The 21,642-nt window shown below is 50.9% G+C and overlaps 1 protein-coding gene across 3 annotated transcripts in view; it reads right to left on the reverse strand.

The window, feature by feature from the left end:
• OPHN1 (oligophrenin 1) overlaps nt 1-21,642 on the reverse strand; it is a 52,495-nt gene that overhangs the window by 9,867 nt on the left and 20,986 nt on the right. For all 3 annotated transcript variants that reach the window (XR_005952059.1, XM_041396438.1, XM_041396437.1), the window contains exons 5-18: nt 15,866-15,967; nt 14,814-14,924; nt 14,083-14,187; nt 12,998-13,127; nt 11,522-11,622; nt 9,883-9,974; nt 9,683-9,761; nt 9,018-9,051; nt 7,655-7,717; nt 6,581-6,655; nt 4,857-4,941; nt 4,469-4,527; nt 3,025-3,130; nt 2,133-2,292 (exon numbers count right to left, since the gene is read on the reverse strand). Coding sequence is in view for 2 of the 3 variants with exons in the window: in XM_041396438.1 (XP_041252372.1) it covers nt 2,133-2,292; nt 3,025-3,130; nt 4,469-4,527; nt 4,857-4,941; nt 6,581-6,655; nt 7,655-7,717; nt 9,018-9,051; nt 9,683-9,761; nt 9,883-9,974; nt 11,522-11,622; nt 12,998-13,127; nt 14,083-14,187; nt 14,814-14,924; nt 15,866-15,967 (1,302 nt within the window). In the remaining variant the exon portion in view is untranslated. The remainder of the gene's footprint in view (nt 1-2,132; nt 2,293-3,024; nt 3,131-4,468; nt 4,528-4,856; nt 4,942-6,580; nt 6,656-7,654; nt 7,718-9,017; nt 9,052-9,682; nt 9,762-9,882; nt 9,975-11,521; nt 11,623-12,997; nt 13,128-14,082; nt 14,188-14,813; nt 14,925-15,865; nt 15,968-21,642) is intronic.

Below are 21,642 nucleotides of genomic sequence, written 5' to 3' on the forward strand. Positions count from 1 at the left end.
AGCAAAGGATTGCCTGTAGGGGGGAATTTTTTTGGAAATATCAACCTTCATCCCTCTATCCTGAGTAGAATCCAATCCTGCTTTTAAAAGAAACATTAAGCTCCCCATGGACACTTATACAGGTACCAAAGAATACTGCTTTCAACACCTGAAACCCAAGCTAAACCAACCACAAATGACTGTGTTTAAGAGGTGGGTGCAGGCTCTGATTTACTTCTAATTGAAAATCAAGTTAAATAACATAAATGTACAAAGATATTGACAGACCCTCACCTTAAGGAGGTTTGTACAGGGAAGAAGGTGTTTCCAGAACAATCAACCTATTTAATTTAACCACAGCATTGAAACATGAGCTGTGGAAACAGCAATTATCCACAAACACTTCATGAATAGTTACTCTGTCCTCAGAGTCTTCAGATTGCACCATATAACCCACATCCCCTCTTCCTCCAAGTCTCATCTGAGCTGTTTGCTCATGTGTGAGCTGAAGACTCTGTCAGCTCCAATGCTGAACTTATAAACTCAATCCAATAAATGTGACTAACTTAACATTACTGCTGCAGAAATTAAAAGCAAGCAAAAGGACATCTGGCTTAATTAAAGCTGTCATGCCAGCTCTCAGAGGTGGCAGGGTGTGTTGATTCAGACCGAGCTGCAGGCTGTAAGGAGTGGAGCACAGAGCCTCATCTCTGGAGCGAGTGTGTGAGATCCCAGACAAAAAACAGTCCCTGTTTTTGTGTGGGAACTTATTACAAGTGAGACTTACAAAAGAGAATAGAGACCTACAAAAGAGACCTACATGGAGACCTACAAAAGAATTGGCTGGTATTTCCATGAGCTTCTGCTCTGGGTACTCAGAAGCCTGTCTGAGCTCTTCCAGCCCGTTTCAATCCTTGGCATCACAGCCGACTCCCACCCCTCATCTGGTCCCACAACCCCATGTGGTCCCCACCTGGTTGCTCTGGCTCCACATCCCTGTTGCAAGAACCTTGCTGTTCCTTTGGCTGCCTCTTCCCTTTCCAAAGGCAGGTTTGCCCCTGCCCATGTGCTGCCCTGTATACTGGGAGCTGCCCCCAGCCCCCTCACAGCAAACAGATCCCTGAATGAACGGCTCCACGAGAGAGGTTTGGACACTCTGTACTCTGCTGTGAAAAGCTGGAGGACCAAACTCACTCCTTGGAACCCAGGGCTGTTACCAGGGCAGTAATCTGCTCCCTGCTCAGGAGCTGCTGCTCTGGATGCAAAGGCTGCTCCAGCTTTCAATATTAACACCCAGCTCTTGTCGGGTATCTTGTCTGAGCTGGTGTCGGGTATCTGAGAGCAAGTGTGAGCACAGACACAGTGGAACATTCTGCTCTCCAAAGGCAGAACTCCACATGACAAAGCTGCTGTCTGCATGTGCATCTTCAGCACCACCCCAGCAACCAGACCCTGGCTGGGCACATGGGCGATGCTCAGGCTGAAATATGAATACTCAGCGCAGATCCATGGAAGGCAGATGAGACAGGATGCTCTCCAGGGCTCTCAGTCCTGTGAGAACATGGCCCAGGGACATGGGCATCAGCCTCAGCTCCTCTGAAAGCTCCACCCCAGGCAGCAGCTCCCTCAGACTCCCCCTCAGTCCAGGGTGTACCTCCCTCAGATTCCCCATTCCATCTCCACACCATCCCTTTGTCTGTAACTGAACACAGCCACAGCTGAATTACTTTCATCAACCATTCAACACTTGTCTGCTCTAGGCTTTTTCCACTGATTTAACAGTTGTGCGGTGTCTCATCTTGGACTGTGTCCATTAAAACCAACTCTCCTCTGGCCTAGCTCCTGTCTAGCAATGGAAAGAGTGAAGCCCTGTAATGTGCAGTCATACAATAGGGTTTTTTTCAATAAAGCTTTGCCTTGTTTAAAAAGGCAAAAATGCCCAGACTTGCTCTACCTCTGGGACCAGATAACAGCAACATTGAGGAACACACACCTGCTACTCTTTGCTTCCTCCTGAAGCCTTTCAGAGCAGAGTGTTACATAAAGCCAGCCCAAGGAGACTCCAGAAGGAGCCGGAGCGCTGCCGCGTTGCCACAGCAACAGTCTGCAGGAGCAGGCTGGAGCAGCCGGGGCTGCTCCGGGCTGCCCCGTACCTTCCCAAAGTGCTCTATCAGGATCTCGACCACGATGTTTTGGAACTTGATGTTCATCATGGCTGCTACGGTGTCCTCCTGTGCTCGCATGAGGGTGGGCCCGAAGATCACCCCCATGTTGGACGGTGACATCAGATTCTCCCGGCTGTGCTCACAGACGCTGCAGAGGGCAGGGGGAGGAGGAACAGAGTTTGGTTTGGTTTGTTTTTTTCCAAACAGATCTTATTCCAAGAAAAAAAAAAGAAAAAAAAACCCAAGAAACAAAAGCCAGGATACACTAAGAATCAGTAATTCAGTTTTCTTCATTGTGTTTCAGAATTTGTTTTCCAGCAGTGACAAACATGGCTCTAGCTCTGACACACACATTTGGCTCGGACAGATGCTGGAGAGAGCAATGTGCTGACAGCATCTTTATTTGATCTCTTCTCACTCCCAGCTCCTCCTTAACTCTGCAATCAAAAGTTATCTGCACAACATATGCACAAAAGAAATAATTTAAATCCTATATCCTTTTTCTCTAGAAGCAACTTCTGGCTTTAATTTTCTTTCCTTCTGAAGGAAGAGAACTGAATTTAGGGAGCACACTATGGTGGTTTCCAATAAATTTCTGAGGGGTGACAATTTACAGCCCCTGCTCTCAGAGAGTATTTTCATTTTTAAATAATTTCCTGTTCTGTGCTTATCTGAAAGGGGATAGAAGGAACCACCAGAAAGAGAAGCATCACTCCATGCAGAGGGCAGCAAGAATAGTCAACCCCTTTGTGCAATCCACATGGAAATTCCCAAGGGGACTACAGTGGGTGAAATTTTGCAAACCCAGACTCCCAAAAAGGCTTTTCTGCTGATTCCATTATTCCCCTTTCTTTGCTTTTAGAGGAAAACATCTGCTTACTTGACAAGGTGCTGGATGAGGAGCTCTAACATCTCCCTGTTCTTGTCAGGCAGTTTATAGACCAGTGCATGAATGGCTCCCAGCCTGTAATCCAGGTTCTCAGACTCTGGAAAGCAGCAACACAAAGAAGAATCTATACCAAACACTTTCAAACTAAATACACCAGAAAAATATAAAGCCAAAGGAAACCTGTGGAAGCTCTTCCCTGTGCAGCATGGGAGCAAAAGGGAGCAGAGGGAAGTGAGATTTCAAAACAACAGGATGAACACAGTGAGAAACAATATGAAGTGGAAAAAGGAAGAAATGGAGCTTGAAAGGGAGCCCAAGGACACACTCCAAAAGAGGCTGGGCATGGGCAGGTCCTCCCCTTTGCATCCTTGTTCCACACACCTGGCAGCACACAGGGAGTCTATAAGCCCAGAGAGCTCTGACACTGAACAACACCTAAAAATATCCTGCAGGGAAAAAACCTGAGTCCCTGACCCAAAGAGGTCACCCTTAGAAGAATAAATAATCAGGAAACAATAAAATACTCTGTGTGAAAAGAATAGTGTGGGGTCTGGTGGCTGGGAAGCTCAATGGTGCAAGTTTCTGAGGGAGGGCAGAAAAGGGGTAAATGTCCTGCCCACACCCAGCCATCATGGGTTTAACCAGCTCTGAAACTAATAAATCCTGGGCTTGGTCACCTTCAGCAAGAGGTGGAACATTTCCCTTTCCAAGAAAAATGGGTGTTAATCATTCTCCAGAGGGACACAAGAAGAAAAAGTGGGCACCCTCCCAGTCTCCCTGTGACTTTTGGAGGCACAATGGGATGAGGGATGCTCTAATGCCACACATTTCCAAATGCCAGCACTCCCATGCTGAGGGTGATGACCAGCTCCCTGCATCCCTGTCTCCCTCACAAGGCACTGGCTCACAGCTGTCCCAGCTTATCTGCAGTGGCCACAACGAGGTGACAGCCACGGAGCAGCTTCTTGGCTGACCTCTGTTAGTCCAAACTGTGACTCAATCCCAACAGCTACAGCAGAGAAATGCCTTCCATGGACTGTTTTCAACATCCCAGGACAAATTTCACAACCTAAAGGGAACACCTACTTATCTGGGGGGCAACATATCATCCCATTCCCCCACAGGTTTTAAAATAAATATATCAATACTAGAGGGAAACAATTCTTGTAGCAGACTTGTGCTGCTTTCAAGTGAGTGACATCCTCTGGTTCTCCAGACCCCCTGAAACCACAGACCCTGTCTGAGGGAAGGGCACTGCAGGAGAAAAGGAGGGAAGGCACAGAAAAGCACTTGGAGAAGAGAGCCACTGCTCTCTCTACAGGTGAAGCAAGGAACACCACAGAGCTGGGCTGGCAGAACTCTGCCAAGGGATTTTGATGGACCCTGGCTGGGGAGAACAAGGCCAGGGACATCAGTGGGAAGCTGTGGGACTTACTGGCAGCCAGGACCAGCTCTTTGTGGAGCTTGTACGTCATGACGGGTTCAGACAGGTTCCTGCAACAACCAGAAAGAAAACTCAGCTCTGCAGGGCAATTGTGACCCACTTGTGACCCATCTTGGACCAATGGGCAAATTGGCTCATCCCTCAGTGCCACCAAGTCCCAGTGGCATTTCCCTCTGCAGTCAATATCACTGAAAGAGTCCTCCCCATGGGCCTGAGGGATACTGCAACACCCGTATTTATCATTCTTCTTCCCAAAGCCTTTGTCACTTTGCCCTTCTCAACAGCCAGATGTGAATATCTGGCTGCTCATTTCACCATTCATCTGGGTCAGCCCCAGACCCCTTTGCTTCCTTGGGGCAGGTGTGACCTGCAGTGCTACCTGAGATAGAACTTCAGTGAGCTGGTAATGGTCTTGATGTCCCAATCCCCACTCTGGAGATCCACATCCCCAGGGCATTTTGGATCTGGAAGGAGAATGAAAAGAATAAACAATAAAGTTCATTTAGAATAAAGTTCATTTAGAGGTTGCTAATAAACATTCTGCTTGGGATGGGGGATTCCCCTCGAGACACACGAAGCCATAGCAGCACACAAAGAGAGCTCCTAATTCCCATGGCTGGGCAAAGTAGAAAAACAGCACCAGTGTCAGGGTTTTGGAGAGGCTGGGAGTGGTGCTAATGAGGACAAAGAGGGAAGCACAAGGTAAAATTTAAGCAGTTCTGAGAAGTCACTGAGAGCATATTCTCTACAGTTCATTTTTTCACAAGGTTGGCTGAAACAACGGATTTCAACAGGTCCAAGACAAGCTTTCTGACATCCAAAGTAATCTGAATGCCAGCTCAAATCTCTCATTTGCAGCTACTCCCCTGAAGGCTGTTCTGGAAGCATTCCCTCTTGCTGCACGGAGAGGAGGGAGCTCAGGGGAGGCCCAGCAGTGTGGAAGGACAATTTGCTCCTGCCTACCCCCCCTGACAAACCACATCATGTCTGTGGTGCCACTAAGTGAAGGATGTAGTTGTAGGATGGGGGGAAGCTGGACTACAGAAATAAACAGCAGGATTTATTTTTGAAAACAAATAGGACTAGAGACTAAAAAAAAAAAATATCTCCTTTGATTGGTTAAAGATGAAATCCTGCTGCAGCAGTTATTTCTGTGGTGTTGGACTTTCCATTATGCTTTCATATATAGTGGGGTGGCAAGTGGTTACCCAGACCCATGCATATAAACAAAACAAAAAGCCACTCACTGGTGGGACTCAGAGGAGAAAACCACAGAACTGCTCACAGGGGGGTGAGAATCAAGCAGCAATAGAACCTGAGGCTCAGCAATGAGTCATAGGCCAGCAGAGCTGGGCAGATGCCCGAACTCATGGCTCTGTGAGAACTGGGCATAGCCAGACACCAGTACAAACCAAGATTTTAACAAACAACATCCAGAGTAGAAGCAATAGGAAGCAGCCAAAGCCTTTGAGTGCTGCATTAATATCAGATGTCTGAGCTGGCGTGAGCCCAAGGCACGCAGGCAGAGAGGTGAATGCAATCCCTGCCCTGTGCTCCAGCCCCAGGCAGGGCTGGGGAGAAAGGTTTGGCCTTGGTAGGTGGGGATCAAGCCCAACGGTTCCCTGAGAGGCTCACAGGTGACCACGAGGTGAGGGTATGATGGCCTCAGCCAGGGCCCAGCCCAGAAGGGCCTGTCCTGGCACAAAGCAGTGCTGCTGAGCCCCTCAACCTGCCAGGACTGTAAGCACTTCCCCAGCTGCCAAGCTTGTATGACAGATCCAGCCACAGGCAGGCTCACAGCAGTAAGGCATCCACTGACTTCTTAATATACATTGGGTCCTTATGGTACACTCGACACAGCGAGGTGTTCCCATCCTTCCAGAGAAAAACCTTACACAGGGCTGGAGGGCTGCCTGCAAAGGCCACCCTCCCATTCCAGCTCATTGGGTTATCCCAGGAAAGAAGGGGAAGGTGAGCCTCAGAGGTGTCACAGGGACCAAAACCCATGCTGGACATTTCTCACTGTGGAACCGGATCCTCTCTGTCCCTCACAAACAATTCAAGAACACGACAGTGGAATTGCACAGAATAATCAATTCTTACCAAAAAAGGCATTCAGTAACTTCTGCACCTGGATATTGCTGCCAACAGTCCGGTACACGCCCTCCGTGGTGATTCCTAAGAGGACAAAGCCAGGAGCGTTAGCCGAGGTTTCACGCTGGTGGTCCACAAGCCCCATCTAGTGGAAATGTTCTCCTGCTGCTGGGCTCTGTCCCACGCCCAGGTTCTGTTCCATATCCTGGGTTTTGTCCCACATCCCGGGTTCCGTCCCACTCCCTGGGTTCCGTCCCACACCCCGGGTTCTGTCCCACACCCCGGGTTCTGTCCCACTCCCCGGGTTCTGTCCCATATCCCAAACCCTGTCCCACTCCCTGGGCTCTGCAAGTAAGGGCTCCACTGACCCCTGCAGCCGAGGCCACCAGCACCACTGTGGTCACCATGTCACAGCCAGGTGAGCACAGCCAGGCTGTCAGACACACCAGCCCACACACCCCACTTCTGTGGGGTGCTGCTTTATCATGGATTTGCTCAAACCCCCACAGAAGACAAAGACATTGAAGTAGAATCTGAAAACACTGGCCAGTGCTGGAACAGGCAGAATCACTCTCTCTTCTAGCTCTGCCAGCAAGGTCTTTGTGCCCCCACTGCTCTGCACTCCAGTGGGCCTTGGCTGCCACAGCCCCAGCCCCAAATCTGGAGATGAATCCAGACCCCCATCCCACACTGGTGATGTTCACTGGTGCTGGATGGTATGTGACAGCCCAGAGGATGAGCTGCCACCCTTCCATCTGTTTCTGCTGCTTCACAGACTGGGGCTGAAGCAGCCTGTAGCCACCCCTGCTGCCAGAGCTGTTCTCCTGCCCAACACTGGCTGTGCTCAGGGCCAAAACTGAGAAAACCACAAGTGAAAACAGCATAAAGGTGGAAGTTCAACCCCAACTGTCTTGGTACAACATTCCGAACCAGGTGGGATTTCTGCTCCTGAAGAACACGCATTTAACTGAAGAACAGACATTCCTCATCTAAAAGCTGAAAAAGTGGCTAACCCTGTACTGCAGGAGCCACAGTGTCACTCGAGGCCATGGGAAGCACGGCCAGGCTGGGTGAGCTCCTCACCTTTGGTCTCCACTGCATTGATGCACTTCCGAACAAACTTGAAGCCCACCTCGTTCAGCTCCACTGTTTTGGACAAGGAAGCTGTGTTAGCTGCCTGAGCACTCCTGGAGACCCCTGGGACCCCCCAGCCCGACCCCAGCCCCACCCCAGCCCCAGCACCACAGTGCCCCAGCACACAGAGTGTTCACACCTGCACCCACATCCCCTCAGGAAACACCGGCGTTCTGGACATCCTGACAAGGTGTTATTAGCTCCACATGTTCTCCCATTTTCCCTCAAATTCATCTTGAGTTGCAGCACTGTTCCCTACCCCCTCCCTGTCTTTAATAACAAGGTATTTAATAGTAATAATAGTGTGAATTATTTGGATTGTGTCCGATGAAGACTTAAATAATAATTTCCAGAGCAAAGTCTCTAGTTAAAGCTATTCCTCATCATGGGACTGTGTAATTTCTTCTTATCTACATCACTAGGATTAAAAAGCAAAACCAATCCGGCTTGATGTGCTGAGGAAAACTGAGCACAGGGCTTCCTCCACTGAGCTGGGGAATCCTATGGGATCCCTGCATTTTCAGCAGGTTGTTTATACTGATTCTGTCTGCTCTGAGCAACAGCAACATCAAGCTCAGATGTCTCTTAGCTCTGCCCCAGGAATAAGCACAGTCCCACCTGGTGCTTGATACTGAGGGCTATGATATCACTGGAATTCTTACCAGCTTTAATCTATGACAAATAGAGAATGTTTACTCAGTGGAACCCTAATTCACATTCCTCCCAGTGTGTGATGTGAACATGGCCACACAGCAGGTTTGTGCTCATGCTTCTGGGAATGCTCCCCCTGTGCTCCTTACAGCCAGCTAGTTACACTACAGTGCTGATGAAGTGAGCTCTGGGACAGAATGCAGGTTTCAGAGCTAACAGAGCTCCAGAGGGGTTCCAGGGCTCTGCAGTGTGTCTCAGTGCTCCAGGGCTCTGCAGGGTACACCCCACCGCTGAGAGGGGGGACACAGGACATGGTGGTGGGTGGGAGATCCAGTGAACTCAATGCCACCTCTATTGCCCTATTATAGACTTTGTTAAGGGACACATCCTCAGAATCTCTTCCTGAGGTTTGGAGGTGCAAACTGAACCTCACATCCCACTACTCCTGGCTAAATAAAAACTGCTCACTGCAGTTCTGTGCAACTCGTTCTCATCTGGGCTCAGTGCCAGGCACTGTGGTGCAAGAACAGAAGTGACACTGCTGTCACGGAGCGGGGACAGTGCTACTCAGCAGGATTTGAGGATGAGTGTATCTGCAAGGAAAATCCTGCCTGGCCTCGAGGCTGTGAGAGCCCAAAGAACAGCAACAGAAGTGACTCACTTTCTTCCTGCTTCGTGATGGGACTGTGATAAATCTGAAAAAAGGGCAGGAATGGGGGAGGGAGAAGCAAAAACATCATCAACGTGATTTGGTATTTATTAATAAAAGAAAATGCAACATCCCATAAATCACCCCCACATTACCCAAAGGCAATCACAGCCAAAAAGACAATGTCCCATAGAAATCTCATTTTATAATTAGGCAAGAACCGATTATTTGCACAATCAAGGAGTTTCTGCTGCCTCCCTGTATTTCAGTGGGGCACCTATTGCAAGGGAAATTCTCTGTTCTGTAGGCGAACCACAGGGCACTGAGCTCTGCTCAGACTGAATGAAGGGGACACCAGTAAGCACAGAAAGGTGGGAGAACGTGAGCACAGAGTGGGCAGTGACACCTTTGAAAAGGTGGCTAAGAGCAGGGACAGACCAAATATCATCTCCAGCAGGCAGTGAGGAGCAGGAGCGAACCAGCCCCGGAAAGGCCGAGGTCTGGCACAGCAGGGAACATCCCAACATTTCGGGGGGGACCCAAAACCCGCAGTGGGAGCTGAGGGAACGGCAGGGAGCCCATGGTGATCGTGCAGCACTGATCCCGAGCAGCAGCCGCCGGCAGAGGCCACTGCTCGGCAGCGCATTCCAGCTGGGAACAGCTCCAGGAACACTCACCGGCTCCTTCCCGTCCATGGCCTCCATCCACAGCCTTCGGTTGGCTTCTGACAGTGCCTGGAGCGTGATGGTCCCGGACCTGTGTGGAATTCCCCCAGCGACAGGCAGGGAAAGGAAGAAAAGTTGTTTTTAATAGACAGCAAAGAGAGATTTGCTGCAGGCCCGTGGGGTTTGGGGCTGCCAGACACAAAGCCTCTCACCTTTCATTAGTTTCAATGTCAAAACAAAACCTTTTGTCTATGGAGTCAGTCTTTCTCCTTACGCAGGATTTCAGGGTCAGGTCCAAGGTGCCCTAGGAGAGAATATAAAAGCCAAGGTGAGATGACAGAAACATGGGAGAGTTTAGGCTCCTCAGGCCCCTCAGCCCAGCCCAGCACTAGCCATTGCGCCTGTCCTGACATTCCGATGGCATTGGTACCAGGAGCACAGGTGGGCCTCCCACCATCATCACAGGCAGACATCAGAGTTCCAGGCTTGCTCTCAGCCAGAGAATGTTCTGGACTCAACAGCACTATCCCACACAGCAGCACTCTGCCCCTACACTGCTGGAACACTGCTCCAAACAAGCCAGAGAGGCACTCCCTGTCTCTGAGGCCAGGACCGCGCTCACCCGTGCTCTGACACAGCTGGGTTCTAATTTTTATCAGGGCTGGTCATCAGTACCAGTTACCCGCAGCAGCAATGAACCAAATGGCTTTACACAAACACTGTGTGGCAAAGGGAGGTACATTTCCTCACCCCAGACAGAGCAGGCATGCTCTGGAGAGGCTCAGCTCTAGCCCTGGGTGTTTGTGTCCCTGCACTCCACAGCAAAGTCAATTCATAATTTGATTGTGGGTTTGTGGCCAGCTGTGACCTGATGGTGCAAGCTACCAGACTGCCAGTGTTTTGGAAAGGCATTAAGTTTTCTGAGCCCCTACCTGCAGTAATGGGCCTTACTAGACATGCTTATGGCATAAATGACAACAAATCTCTCCATACAATAGTTTGGACATTTCTTTGCCCAGCTCTCTGCCAAGGGGTTGCAAAACATCTATTTTATTTTCCTGCTGCAGTGTGCAGAGCCCTGCCAAAAGCAGAGCATGAGCTCACACACTGAGCACACAGGCCTGGCTGGGAAGGCCCCGGGGACCCGCTCCATGGCAGAGGAGGGCGGGGGACTCAGCTGGAGGCACTGGCTCAGCTCCATCCTCCCACCCCTCCCCTGTCACGAGGAGGGACTGAGGGAACTCCCAGGCTCTGGTAAACCAAAGCACTCTGTGAAAGAAGTAGTTACCCAAATTGCTGCCTTGGTGCAGTTTGGAGCTGCACTGTTAAACCTCTCCTCTCCCCACACTGTCCCAGTCCCACAGAACCAGTGCTGAGAGCAGAAATCAAACCACAAACCAGTGCTGTGAGCACACAGTGAGGAAATGCTGCATTTGGAAGCAGTAACTCCTCTAGTAACTTGAGTCATTCAGGCACTTCAGTGGCTGCCACAGTTCTTGTGGCTTGCAGCCCCTGTGCAAGGGGAAGGATCAACATCAGCTAGTTCAGAGAAGCACAAGTTTCACCCCAGACTGAACTCATGGGCCAGCACGGTCTGGTATCTCTCATGTCACACGACCCACATCTGCTGCCAAACCCTGCAGGGCCTGGGCTCCCAGGGACACAGTGGAGTGAGACCTCTCCTCACGGGGCTGCGTCTTCCAGGTGACACCAAACTGCCCTGTGCAGGCAGGGAGGGGACAGAGCCCTCTCCTCTGCTCTGTGGCACCTCAGGGTCAGCAGTCACGGGAAGGGAGGCCATACATGGGTGGGCCCAGTGGTTGGGCCAATGTTTGCAGACATCCAACTCACCTGCTTAGCTCCAGGCTTCTGGTCTATGGGTGTCATCCGTAAGGTTTTGGCCTCTTTTTCATACTGGCAGTAATACTTCACCCAGGAGATGCCCAGTGCCCCTGCGGAACACAGGAGAGGCTGGAATCAGGGACAGGGCTGTAGCTGGGCATGGTCAGTGCTGCCCACATGTCCTCCCTTCTCTGGGGATGGACACTGACAGCCCTGGGGGACATCTCCCTTGCAGGTGTCTCCATGGGCAAGAGTCAGGAGGAGAAGAGGAGGAGAGGAGGAGGAGGAAGAGAGAAAGGGGAGGAGATGAAGAGAGAAGTAGGAGGAGAGGAAAAACGGAGGAGGGGAGGAGGAGAGAGCACAGGGCAGCTGCTGCCTCCAGCACCTCCCAACTCTGTACAGCTGGTGAAAGGGCGTTTGTGGGACTCTGACCACAAGCCAGGCTGGTTTGGCCAATCCAGCCAAGGCCTACACTGGCAGGATCCTACATGTCCTGAATGTCTGTTTCACAAACCCCACTACTTTTTCCTGTGGGTGAAAACTCAATAATGAAGACAACAGCAGCTTTAAAATACTTTGAAGTTCCTATTTTCAGATTCATAGTCATTTTCCTCTGTTTTCTTACCTGAACTCCTTTACAGGAAATGATTCAACTGGTATTTTTTTCTGTAATTTGTTTTTAAGTTGCAGCTGTCAGGAAAAACAACTTTTCATACTTGATTTATAGGGAAGCATAAATAGAGATAGAAAATAGCCACTGGCCTGCAGGAACATGCCACATTTAGGATCTAAAATTACTGAGCATGCTTTCTTTTAAAAGCAAGATAAACAGACATACAAATACGTGTATAAATAGATTTCTATACAGGATTAAGAATGAATGCTTACAAAGTTGTCTGTAGCCTCAGAGGTCACAGTTTTGCACAGACTTATGTCCTCTGAGCATTCCTGCTGCATGGCCATGGAGAGCTGCAGCCAGGTTTTGGGAAAGGCTGTATTTGGTCTGATTTTATTCTGCTCAGAATTACAAATTTTGCTCTCAGCAGCTTAACTCAGCACTGGTTCCACCTTGGCTGTGCTCAGCTGCTCACAGAGGCTGCCAGAGGGAGGCTGGGCAGGACACCAGATTCATCCTGGTAAAACACAGCCAAGGCAGAGTCTGCCAGAGCTCCAGGCTCTGGAGTCATAAATCCCATCTCACTGGAGCACAGGGCAATTAGCCCTGTGCTGTCACACATATGTCACTTGGACAGAGCTCTGTGCCACTGCTGACAACGCTGCCAGCTGAGGCTGCCAGTGCTTCCCCAGGCACTGCAGGCAGCGACACCCTGGGCACCTCAGGCACTGGCAGAAGGTGACACCCTGGGTATGCTGTGCCTGGCAGCAGTGACACCCAGTGCAGCAGGGCTGAGTACAGCCCACAGCTGGGTTATGTCAGGGCAGCCCCATTCCCTGCTGCATCCAGCTGCATCCCAAAGCCATTACATTTCTCCTGAGTGTACAGGTAGCCCTCGATGGTCGGCTGCCCAGGCAGCTTGCAGGTTAGGGGTGCTTCCTTCATCCTCTTCTTCAGATCTTCCAGCTCCTCCCGTGTGCTGGAAAAGTGATTCCTCGTCTGGGAACAGAAAACAAACAGAAGCATACTTGAATATGAGCAAAAAGTGAGCTGCAGGTTATTTATTCCTAGATAAATCTGAGGTGCTGTAGCAGAAATTAATCCATTCCCAAGGTACAAAACATGGAAACCACTCCACAAATCCACAGGGAAACTGGCTATAAGAACCACTGAGCTGTAAGGGATGACTGAAGAGACACATCATGTGCAGAGATGGTGCTGGAGGGTCACAGCTGGGAGGCCACTTGTTCCCTTAATTAAGGAACTTCAGCACATTTCAAGGCTGGCTGGAGCAGAGGCGGCACCTGAGCTCCTGTTCACACCATTGCTTGGGTAACAGGTGTATTCTCCTCCCAAAGGTGTTGATTTCCAAAGGATTAGGCTAGCATGAAAGAGTCACATCAACAGGGGGTACAAAATCCAGGCATTTTGATGAAATACTACTTGGACCAATTAATGAGCCAGCAGCAAAACCATTTGGCTCAGATTTATGGCTGTTGTTTCACAGAAATGAAGGCCAGTCAGGAAAGACTGAAGATAAAGAAAACAGGACTCAGATATTCTACCCCATGAGCACACTTGGCCAGCAGAGGAGATTACCAAAGCACCTAGCAAGCCTGCAGGAAGACAGTACCATTAAGATCAAGGTTAGAGGCCTTCCTAGAGTACAATTTCAATCTTGTGAAACGGAAAGAAAATCTCAGGTTTTTTATGCACCATGTTAAATGATGCAACTGCAGTAGCCCCTTCCAGAAAAAACAATTTCATAGGCCTGTGAACTGTCCCATGCAGGAGAGGGGAAAACCCATGTGAACTGAGAAGGAAATAACTGTATCTGCAACAATGCAAACATGGCCAGAGTGCTTGGGTGGAAAGACCTTGCCATCAAAGGTGTGTATATACAAATGAGAACAGAAGTCACACAGAAAAGTCCTTCAGCTGGGCAGGGACTCACGTTCTGCAGGCTGAGCTGGAGCTGCTGCTTGTATGGGAGGAAATCCTGAGTCAGCTCCACTGTCAGGTTGTTGTAAGTGAAGAGGCTGTGGAGAAATGCCAGCACCTGCCATGGAGGGAAAAGACACACTGAACTTCTGTGTTTGTAATCGAAGGAAAGATGGACAGAATGTGGGGTTTCAGAAATTATATATGAAATTATTTTTTCCTCACAACTTTGGAATGCCAGCCTTGGTATGGCTTATCCACCACGGTGTCCCTAAAGCCCAAGCTACCACCCACACATCTGTCAAAACAAAACACTCAGAATGAAAGACCCTGCAGGGAGACCCAGAGCAGATCTGCAGAGATCATCCACAAGATCCACAGGATCCCACACTTCACTGCCACTGCAGCTGGCACTGAGCCACCACCCAGGGCAGGGTCCCTGCACTCAGCCAGTCTGGGACCCTGCAGGCCAGGCTGGGACAGGTGAGCAGGGCAGGTAACACCTCTGTCCTCTGCAGACAGACATCACCAAACCCAGGCGGGCCAAGATAAGTCATAACAAGACCTGTAGCTCTGTACAGCGTCCAACCTGTTCCTCAGGATCCACAGACAGCCAGAAGAAACAGGGCTGGGGCTTCACAGTACTCCTGCCCCACAAGACCTAATCCAACCTGGCAACTCATCCCTTGCCAGCACATCTGAGAGCACATAACCAATGAGACTGAGAGAAAAGGAAGCTCCTACCGGCTCCACAATACTGAATTTCTTGCTTTCTTGTACTTCCTGGATCTGGTACACATACTCGAGGGAGGACTCAAAGAAATTGTGTCTCTCTTTGTCCACCTGAAGGTCAGCCTAGAAGAAAGAGGGAAAGGTGGAAAAAGAAAATACATCACATGTAGCATGAAAATATTTGACTCACTTTTGTCTGTCAGCCCACACATAGTTCTGTCCTCACTGAAAACCTGCCTGGTGTCCAGCCCAGCTGTGAGCTGGAACATTGGATATTCTTTTAAGTTTGCCCATTTCTGGCTCCCTTTCATTCAAGGGTCCAAAACCTCTTCTCACTTTGCAAGGAAAAGGCTTTCCCAAAGCTCTTTTATTACTTTAGCACAAACCTCTTCTCCATCTCTTTTCCTGACAAGGCCACCATCACCACCCTCTTGCCTGACTCCATCTGTGTCCCAGAAGCAGCAGTTGTGGAACTGCAGCAGTGGCAGGAGCACACAATGCTCCCAGAGCTCACACACAGTCTGCCTTGCAGAGATGCTCCTAGGTTGATCTGACAAGTGGTCTGACAGATCTGGCCAGATCCAGCTGCTCTGGTGTGGGCTGAACAGCTGGCTTTCCTTCCTTGCTGCAACATGCCTGCAGCAGCACCAGCTGGAAGGAACCCCCTCCTCTGGCTGCCCCCACAGCCACCCAAAAACACCAGCAGCAAGGCAGGACACCAGGCCAGCAAAAGGAATAACAACTGGCTACTTTTCAGCCAGAGCACTTCCCCAGGGGAAAGGGTGGCCAGTCCCAGCTGTGCCAGTGCCATTGGTCACTGCCCTTCACCATCAAGGTGACAACAATCAGTGACAATGTCTGAAGCCACTACCAGTATCCAACAGCACAGGAGAACTATGAGCTTGATTTCCCCAGTCTCACAGAGAATCCAGGCTTTGGGTAGATTTAATTGATTATCAGTTTAAAATGGTTACTTGAAGGGATGATTCCTCTCCTTTTTTAAGACTTAGAGCAGCTGGTACTGTTGCTTTTGGACCTAACTCTGAGAAAAATTCCATACACACCTCCTGTAACTGAGATTCCTTCTTTTTGGAAGACAAATGCAAGTGGCGATCCAGCATAGAGTAAAACTTCTCACCATCCTTCTCAAACTTTTTCTTTCTTTCCTGTAGGTGCAAGAGGTTGAAGCAGAACCAGTTATTGGCATTTTCCAGATAAGAACATGCATCAACACCGAGATTCTTTGTGCAATTCTGTATTCCCATGGAAAAATTTTGGTCAACCCAGCCAGAGAACAGAAGGCTACTTTCATTTGTTCTGCTTTCACAGCCCCTTGCCTACCTTGTATGCAATTACACCTTGGATACAATTACACCTCAAGACCCAGTCTAGCAATACTCTCCGGCACAAGGAGTATTTTTTCTTGCCAACATCATGGCAAAACCCCACTCTCAATCTCTTCAATATCCAGTAAACTGAAGATGTGCTTATACATCAAAAACCTGTTCACCATCTCCTGACATGCTGTTCACACAGCCCAGAAACAACTGGGCAAACACTGCAATGTCAGAGACACAGCAAGGTCAAGAAAAGGTTCATTAGATTTTGGCAACTTTCTGTTCTAAAGAGTTTATCATTTGTTTCTGAGAGTACCAGAAGGAAAGAAGAAGCCTGGCAGGTTGACAGGCAGGCAGGAAATCCTCATCTGCCCTCAACAGTGCTGCAAAGAGAGCACAAATGAACAAGAGCAGCAAACAGAGACGCTCAAGAAGGAACCCCTGAGAGCAGGCAGGGAGCAGCAGAACTGAGCAGCAGGCTGTTGGCCCCTGCATGCACTGACTGTGACATTGGCAATCACAAAGCAACCAGAGTAGAGGCCAGGTTAACAAAGACCCACTTTAGATGATATCTGACATATCAGAGATTCCTGGGAGGCAACTAAATCACTGAAATCAGGAAATTCCAGCCTGGCAGCAGCCTCAGTGCCAGGTCCAAGCAGTTGAGAGCTGGTGTACACACATTGCAGGGATGTATGGGATGCCCAGATCTTCTGTCTGGCTTTTGAAAGCTCAAGAAAGTGGAAAGCAGTTCCAGCTTCCTGGGGAATTACTGGCATCTTTCAACATCTATCTCCTGAAAGCCCTGACATCCTGTTCTCTTGCCCCCACTCAGAAATGCATGGATAAGCAAGCATACACCAGTGCCACCACAAGCCAGAGCAGATGGGCTCTGCCAGACTGCTGGGTGTTAGGAACTTTCCTCATGAATTTTGCAGTGACCGCAGCTTCCCCTGCCTGAAGTTTTGCTTCCCTGTTCCAGTTGCACAGACTATTCCATCTGCCTGTCAGGATGCCCTGCAGCAGGATGCCTGGGGGCTCCCAAAACCCCTGGGCTCAGCACAGGTGGCTCCCAATAATAGTAACAAGCCTTCCTACCAGCTGCCTTCCAGGGAAGAGGATTCTCTCCCCACGAGAGTCCCCACATGGCTGTAGTGAAAGCACAGTTACCATGAGGAAGTGGCAGCAACTCCTGCTTATGTGTGAGTGTCTGGAGGAGGGCAGGCTTAGCCCAGCAAACCTTTTCACCTCAGCAATTACATATCCTGCTGTGCAGACCCTGGAATTACAGGACACCTGAAGGGAAGTGCATCCTCTGGAATCTCCCCCTGCAATATCAGGTACTGTGACTCTGTGTTAGCAGCCTCACACATCAGAACAGAGATCTACATCAAATCCAGAGGAAGAGAGTCTTCCAAGGGTGAATCCTAATTTAAGCAGCGCAGCAACTGCAGGGCTGAGGCCAGGAAGGACGATCAAAACAAACCACCACCCTCGTGACTAAGGCCCTGAGCAGCAAACCCAAACCCAGAGCAGCGAAAGCGTTTGTGGAGCAGCAGTTCCTGTGTCTGTAAAATCAAACTCCTGGGCTGTCTGTGCCATTAATGCCCTGTCAAATACAGCCAGGAACTTGCCTTGTTTCCATTTCCTTAGTGAGGAGCCTCCAAGGCCACAGAAGTGCAGGGAAGCAGAGCTGTGGGGCTGCAGGCACAGTGCTCCTGTGGCCACCTCCTCACGTCTCAGAGGAGACGGCTGTGCCAGCAGCAGGTCCTGAGACAGAAAAGCAGGTGCTGCCATGGAAAGCTAGCTCCAAACCCAACCAAGAGCTCACTGTCTCCAGCAAGGTGGCATGCAGAGGTGGTGGCGGCAGCACAGGGATGGTGCCATCCCTGCTCCTCAGCAGAGCTGTGGGTTGGCAGCAGCAACGGGGCTGGAGCCCACTCCAGGAGTTCTCTCCCACCTCTCACCACCAGCAAGCAGCATTCAGAGGGTGACTCAGCTGTCCCCACCCTGTGGAGAGGCCACCAGAGAAGACGGCCACATTGCAGGCCAGAGCTGGGACCAATCTCTCCTCCTCTCCATCTGGGAGGCTGTGCCAGGAGCTGTGGGAAGCACAGGGCAAGGGAACCACCAGAGCTTGGTGCTACCATGGCTGGGCATGGCAGAGCCCATGGGCAGGGAGCAGGATGGGATGGACAGGGGGATGTGCCTCTGGATGCAGCAGCCTGGGAGCACATGGCTCCTGGTTTGTCCCCAGGAGAGGTGACATTGCTGTGGGAGGCTGTGGTGCCCGTGCACACAGCCACAAGAACAAGAACCCATGGAGGAGGCCATGAGCTGTGTGTGGCTGTGGTGCCCACACAAATGGCCACAGGAGGCCACAGCCTGCAGCCACAGGGAAACCACAAACCAGCAGGCAGTAGCTTTGTCACCAGCTTGTGGGCAGCTCCCTGTGGGAAGACATGGTGGGTTCTGAGGAAGAGGGATCAGCTCTGCTCAAGGAAAGACTGGTGAAGAGAAAGGAAGAGACTGGGAGAGCAGTGGAGCTCCTTCTGCAGCAGGAGCTGGGAAGCCAGACAGGAACTCCTTTGGGGAGTGCCTCCTCCTCTGCCAGCACCCAAGGCAGGCAGGGGCACACTGGGGACATGGAGCACTGAGCTGTTTCTGGGGATTGAAGGGACTGGGAATGATGTCCAAGATGGACCCATGTGTGACAGGACCACAGCGCAGTGTGGCATTTTGGGCCACTAAGAGAGAGCTTGCCAATCGTTCCCACTCTGGCTAATTAGCATATAACTGAGCAGCAGAAGGATGACCTACAAATCCTTCTGAGTTGGCTGCTGACCAGAGCAAGCCGAGACAAAAAAAAAAAAAAAACCAACACAAAAAAACCACACAGACTGAAGCACAATCTGGAAACATGAGCACAAATTAGTTTCTCATGAATATTCAGCAAAGGGTAGCACCACGTTTCCATTAAGGTTTGCCAAGTCCAAGAGCCACCACCCACCTTCCGTTTATTGCTCACCGGGACAGCCGAGCAGATCCCACCGAGTGCACGCAGGAGGGTGCCCTGAAACTCCCCATGCTGGCAGCTCTGACAGGCATTGCTGTGCCCAGGAATGGCAGCAGCCCGTGGGACAGCACTGGCTGCCTGCTGAGGCAGGTGATGCAGCAGCAGCAGCTCTGGCTGCTCTGTGTGTGCCAGGTCCTGCCCGCACCCCGACTGCCACCAGCACTGGGGTGACACTGGAGCCCCTTGGCAGCTTCAGGTCCAGCTCATCAGGGGAAAAAGGGCAAACAGACTTGCCAAAACTCCCCTTTAGCTAGTAGTTGCTGAATAGGATCCTCTGAAATTCCCGTTTTCAGGGAGGTGGAGTGAGCAGCAAGTGAGAAGCCCAGCTCATGGGCCACTTCTCCTCTCCATAAATCAAACACACTTCCTGCTGGGAGCCCCCACCTCCATGCACACCGGAGGGGTCTGGGTGCAAGAGCAGTGGATGCAGGATCATCATAGCTCATTTTTATGGGGCATCAGCAGTTAATTCAAAGTCAGATTTCTACAAAGTCAAGGGGTATAGAAAGAGCAGTTCTATCAAAGCACACTCAGTTCATCCTGGTGTTTTTCCCTCACCCACTGCTTTCTCTCAAATGCCTCCTAGGCTGTGCTCCTCCAGAGATGAAAGCAAGTAGAAGTTATTAACCTCCCTTTCTTTTAAAATTGTAATTAATGAAATTAATAACAGAATTTACTAAGACCTTTTAGGAATATTTTATCTCCTATGGAAGAAATTTTGACAAACACTGCAGCTATTCAGCATTCCTCTTGCCGTTACAGTACATCCCAACAAGATTTTCCCTCTGATTTTTTCGGTTTGCTTTGTGTTTTTTAAAAAAAGCTGTCTCCTTCCAAGTGAAACTGGAATTAAACTTTTCTATTCAAATCCTTCTCAGCTCAGTAAGTGTGAGCAGGCTCTTCCCCAAGGGTCCCAGCCCCACAGGGTGGAGCTGAGCCCCAGGGCTATGGAGAGGGAGGGATGGAGCCTCCATAGGCACCAGCTCCTTCCCACACACACCCCCTGCCATGAGTGCCAGAGCTGGGAAATGGGTCAGCTCAGGGGGTCCCAGATCCTCCCTTTTATCTGTGATATGGCAAGTCACTCACACTGACAGCAAGTCCCAGGAGAAGCAGTGACCCCGTTGGGCTGTGGCGGGAAGGAGTGGCTGCAGGGGGTCCCGGTGACAGCCAGGGCTGCCCCGTGTGGGAGCACACCCTCCCGAGGAGACTCCATTCCTCCGGGAGAACGGGTGAATGCAGACTCAGATGTGCTGGTCAGACTGGCTGTGCTCCAGCCAGAGGCATCACAAAGCCCCAATTCAAGGGCTCTTCCTATTTGGCTCCAGCAGCTCGCAAAGGGAACAGAAAACATCTCACAGAAGGCGACGCTGCCAAAATACGGAAACTAAGCAGAGGGCACGAATTCCCTGTGTCATGTCTCCAGGCTGGTCCACAGCCCAGCCTGGGCCTCTGTCCCTGGTGCAGATCAGAAAGGGTCCTCCCAGGCCCAGCAGCCATGGGAGGAACCACACTGACAGAGCATGGCTGTGAGGAGCCTCACTTGTCCTTCACCCCTCCTGCTACCGGCTGGGGATGGCCCGGAGATGCTCTGCAGGCTGGCAGGTGGAGGCAGGCTCTGTGCCCAAGGTGACACCTGCAGTGTGGCATAGGCTCCTGTCAGGGGAGCATCAGAGCTGAGGACAAGGGGCTGGAGTGGCTGGGGCCCACTCCCAAACTTGCACCCTTTCAAGGCTTTCGGGAGGGTGCAGTGTGGCATAGGTTCCTGTCAGGGAAGCATCAGAGCTGAGGACAAGGGGCTGGAGTGGCTGGGGCCCACTCCCAAACTTGCACCCTTTCAAGGCTTTCGGGTGGCACTGGGGACAGTGGTACCTCCCTGTGCATCCCTGTCAGCGTGGGCACAGCTGGATCCTGGCACGGTGCAGGGTGCTGTCCTGTGAGCTCCTCCATGGAGCACGTGTTCTGAGCCACAGCACAGCCCTCTTCCCACCACAGTGCCCTGGCACCTCCGCAGCTCATGTTCCTCACAAGAAACAAAAACCCAAACCAAACTACAATGGCTGAGCCACCTCCAAAACCCCCCGCCGTCTGCCACCTCTCCAGCTGCTCTGAGCAGTGTCCTGCCACTGTCACCAACCTGTGCTTCCACCTGGAGCACCCTGCCCATCCACAAGGACTGAGGAAGGGCTGCCAGGTGAATCTGTGTCAGTGCTGGGGCTGTGGCACCAGCCCTGCTGAGACCTGTGCCTGTCATCAGGGAAGGGAGCAGGACATGGGCACACAGCCTGTGGGTGCAGGCAGCTCAGCTCTCAGGGCACAGCACGCTCTAGGCTGTGGGCAAAGTGGCCCTTACACACCTTAAGGGCTCTCTGGGATAAAAATAGCATGAAGGACATGAAAGCAGGGGCCATGGGCAGCCCCTGTGCCA

The sequence above is a fragment of the Onychostruthus taczanowskii genome, unplaced genomic scaffold (genome assembly GCF_017590055.1).
Source record: "Onychostruthus taczanowskii isolate IOZ18803 unplaced genomic scaffold, ASM1759005v1 scaffold13, whole genome shotgun sequence".
Lineage (NCBI taxonomy): Eukaryota > Metazoa > Chordata > Aves > Passeriformes > Passeridae > Onychostruthus > Onychostruthus taczanowskii.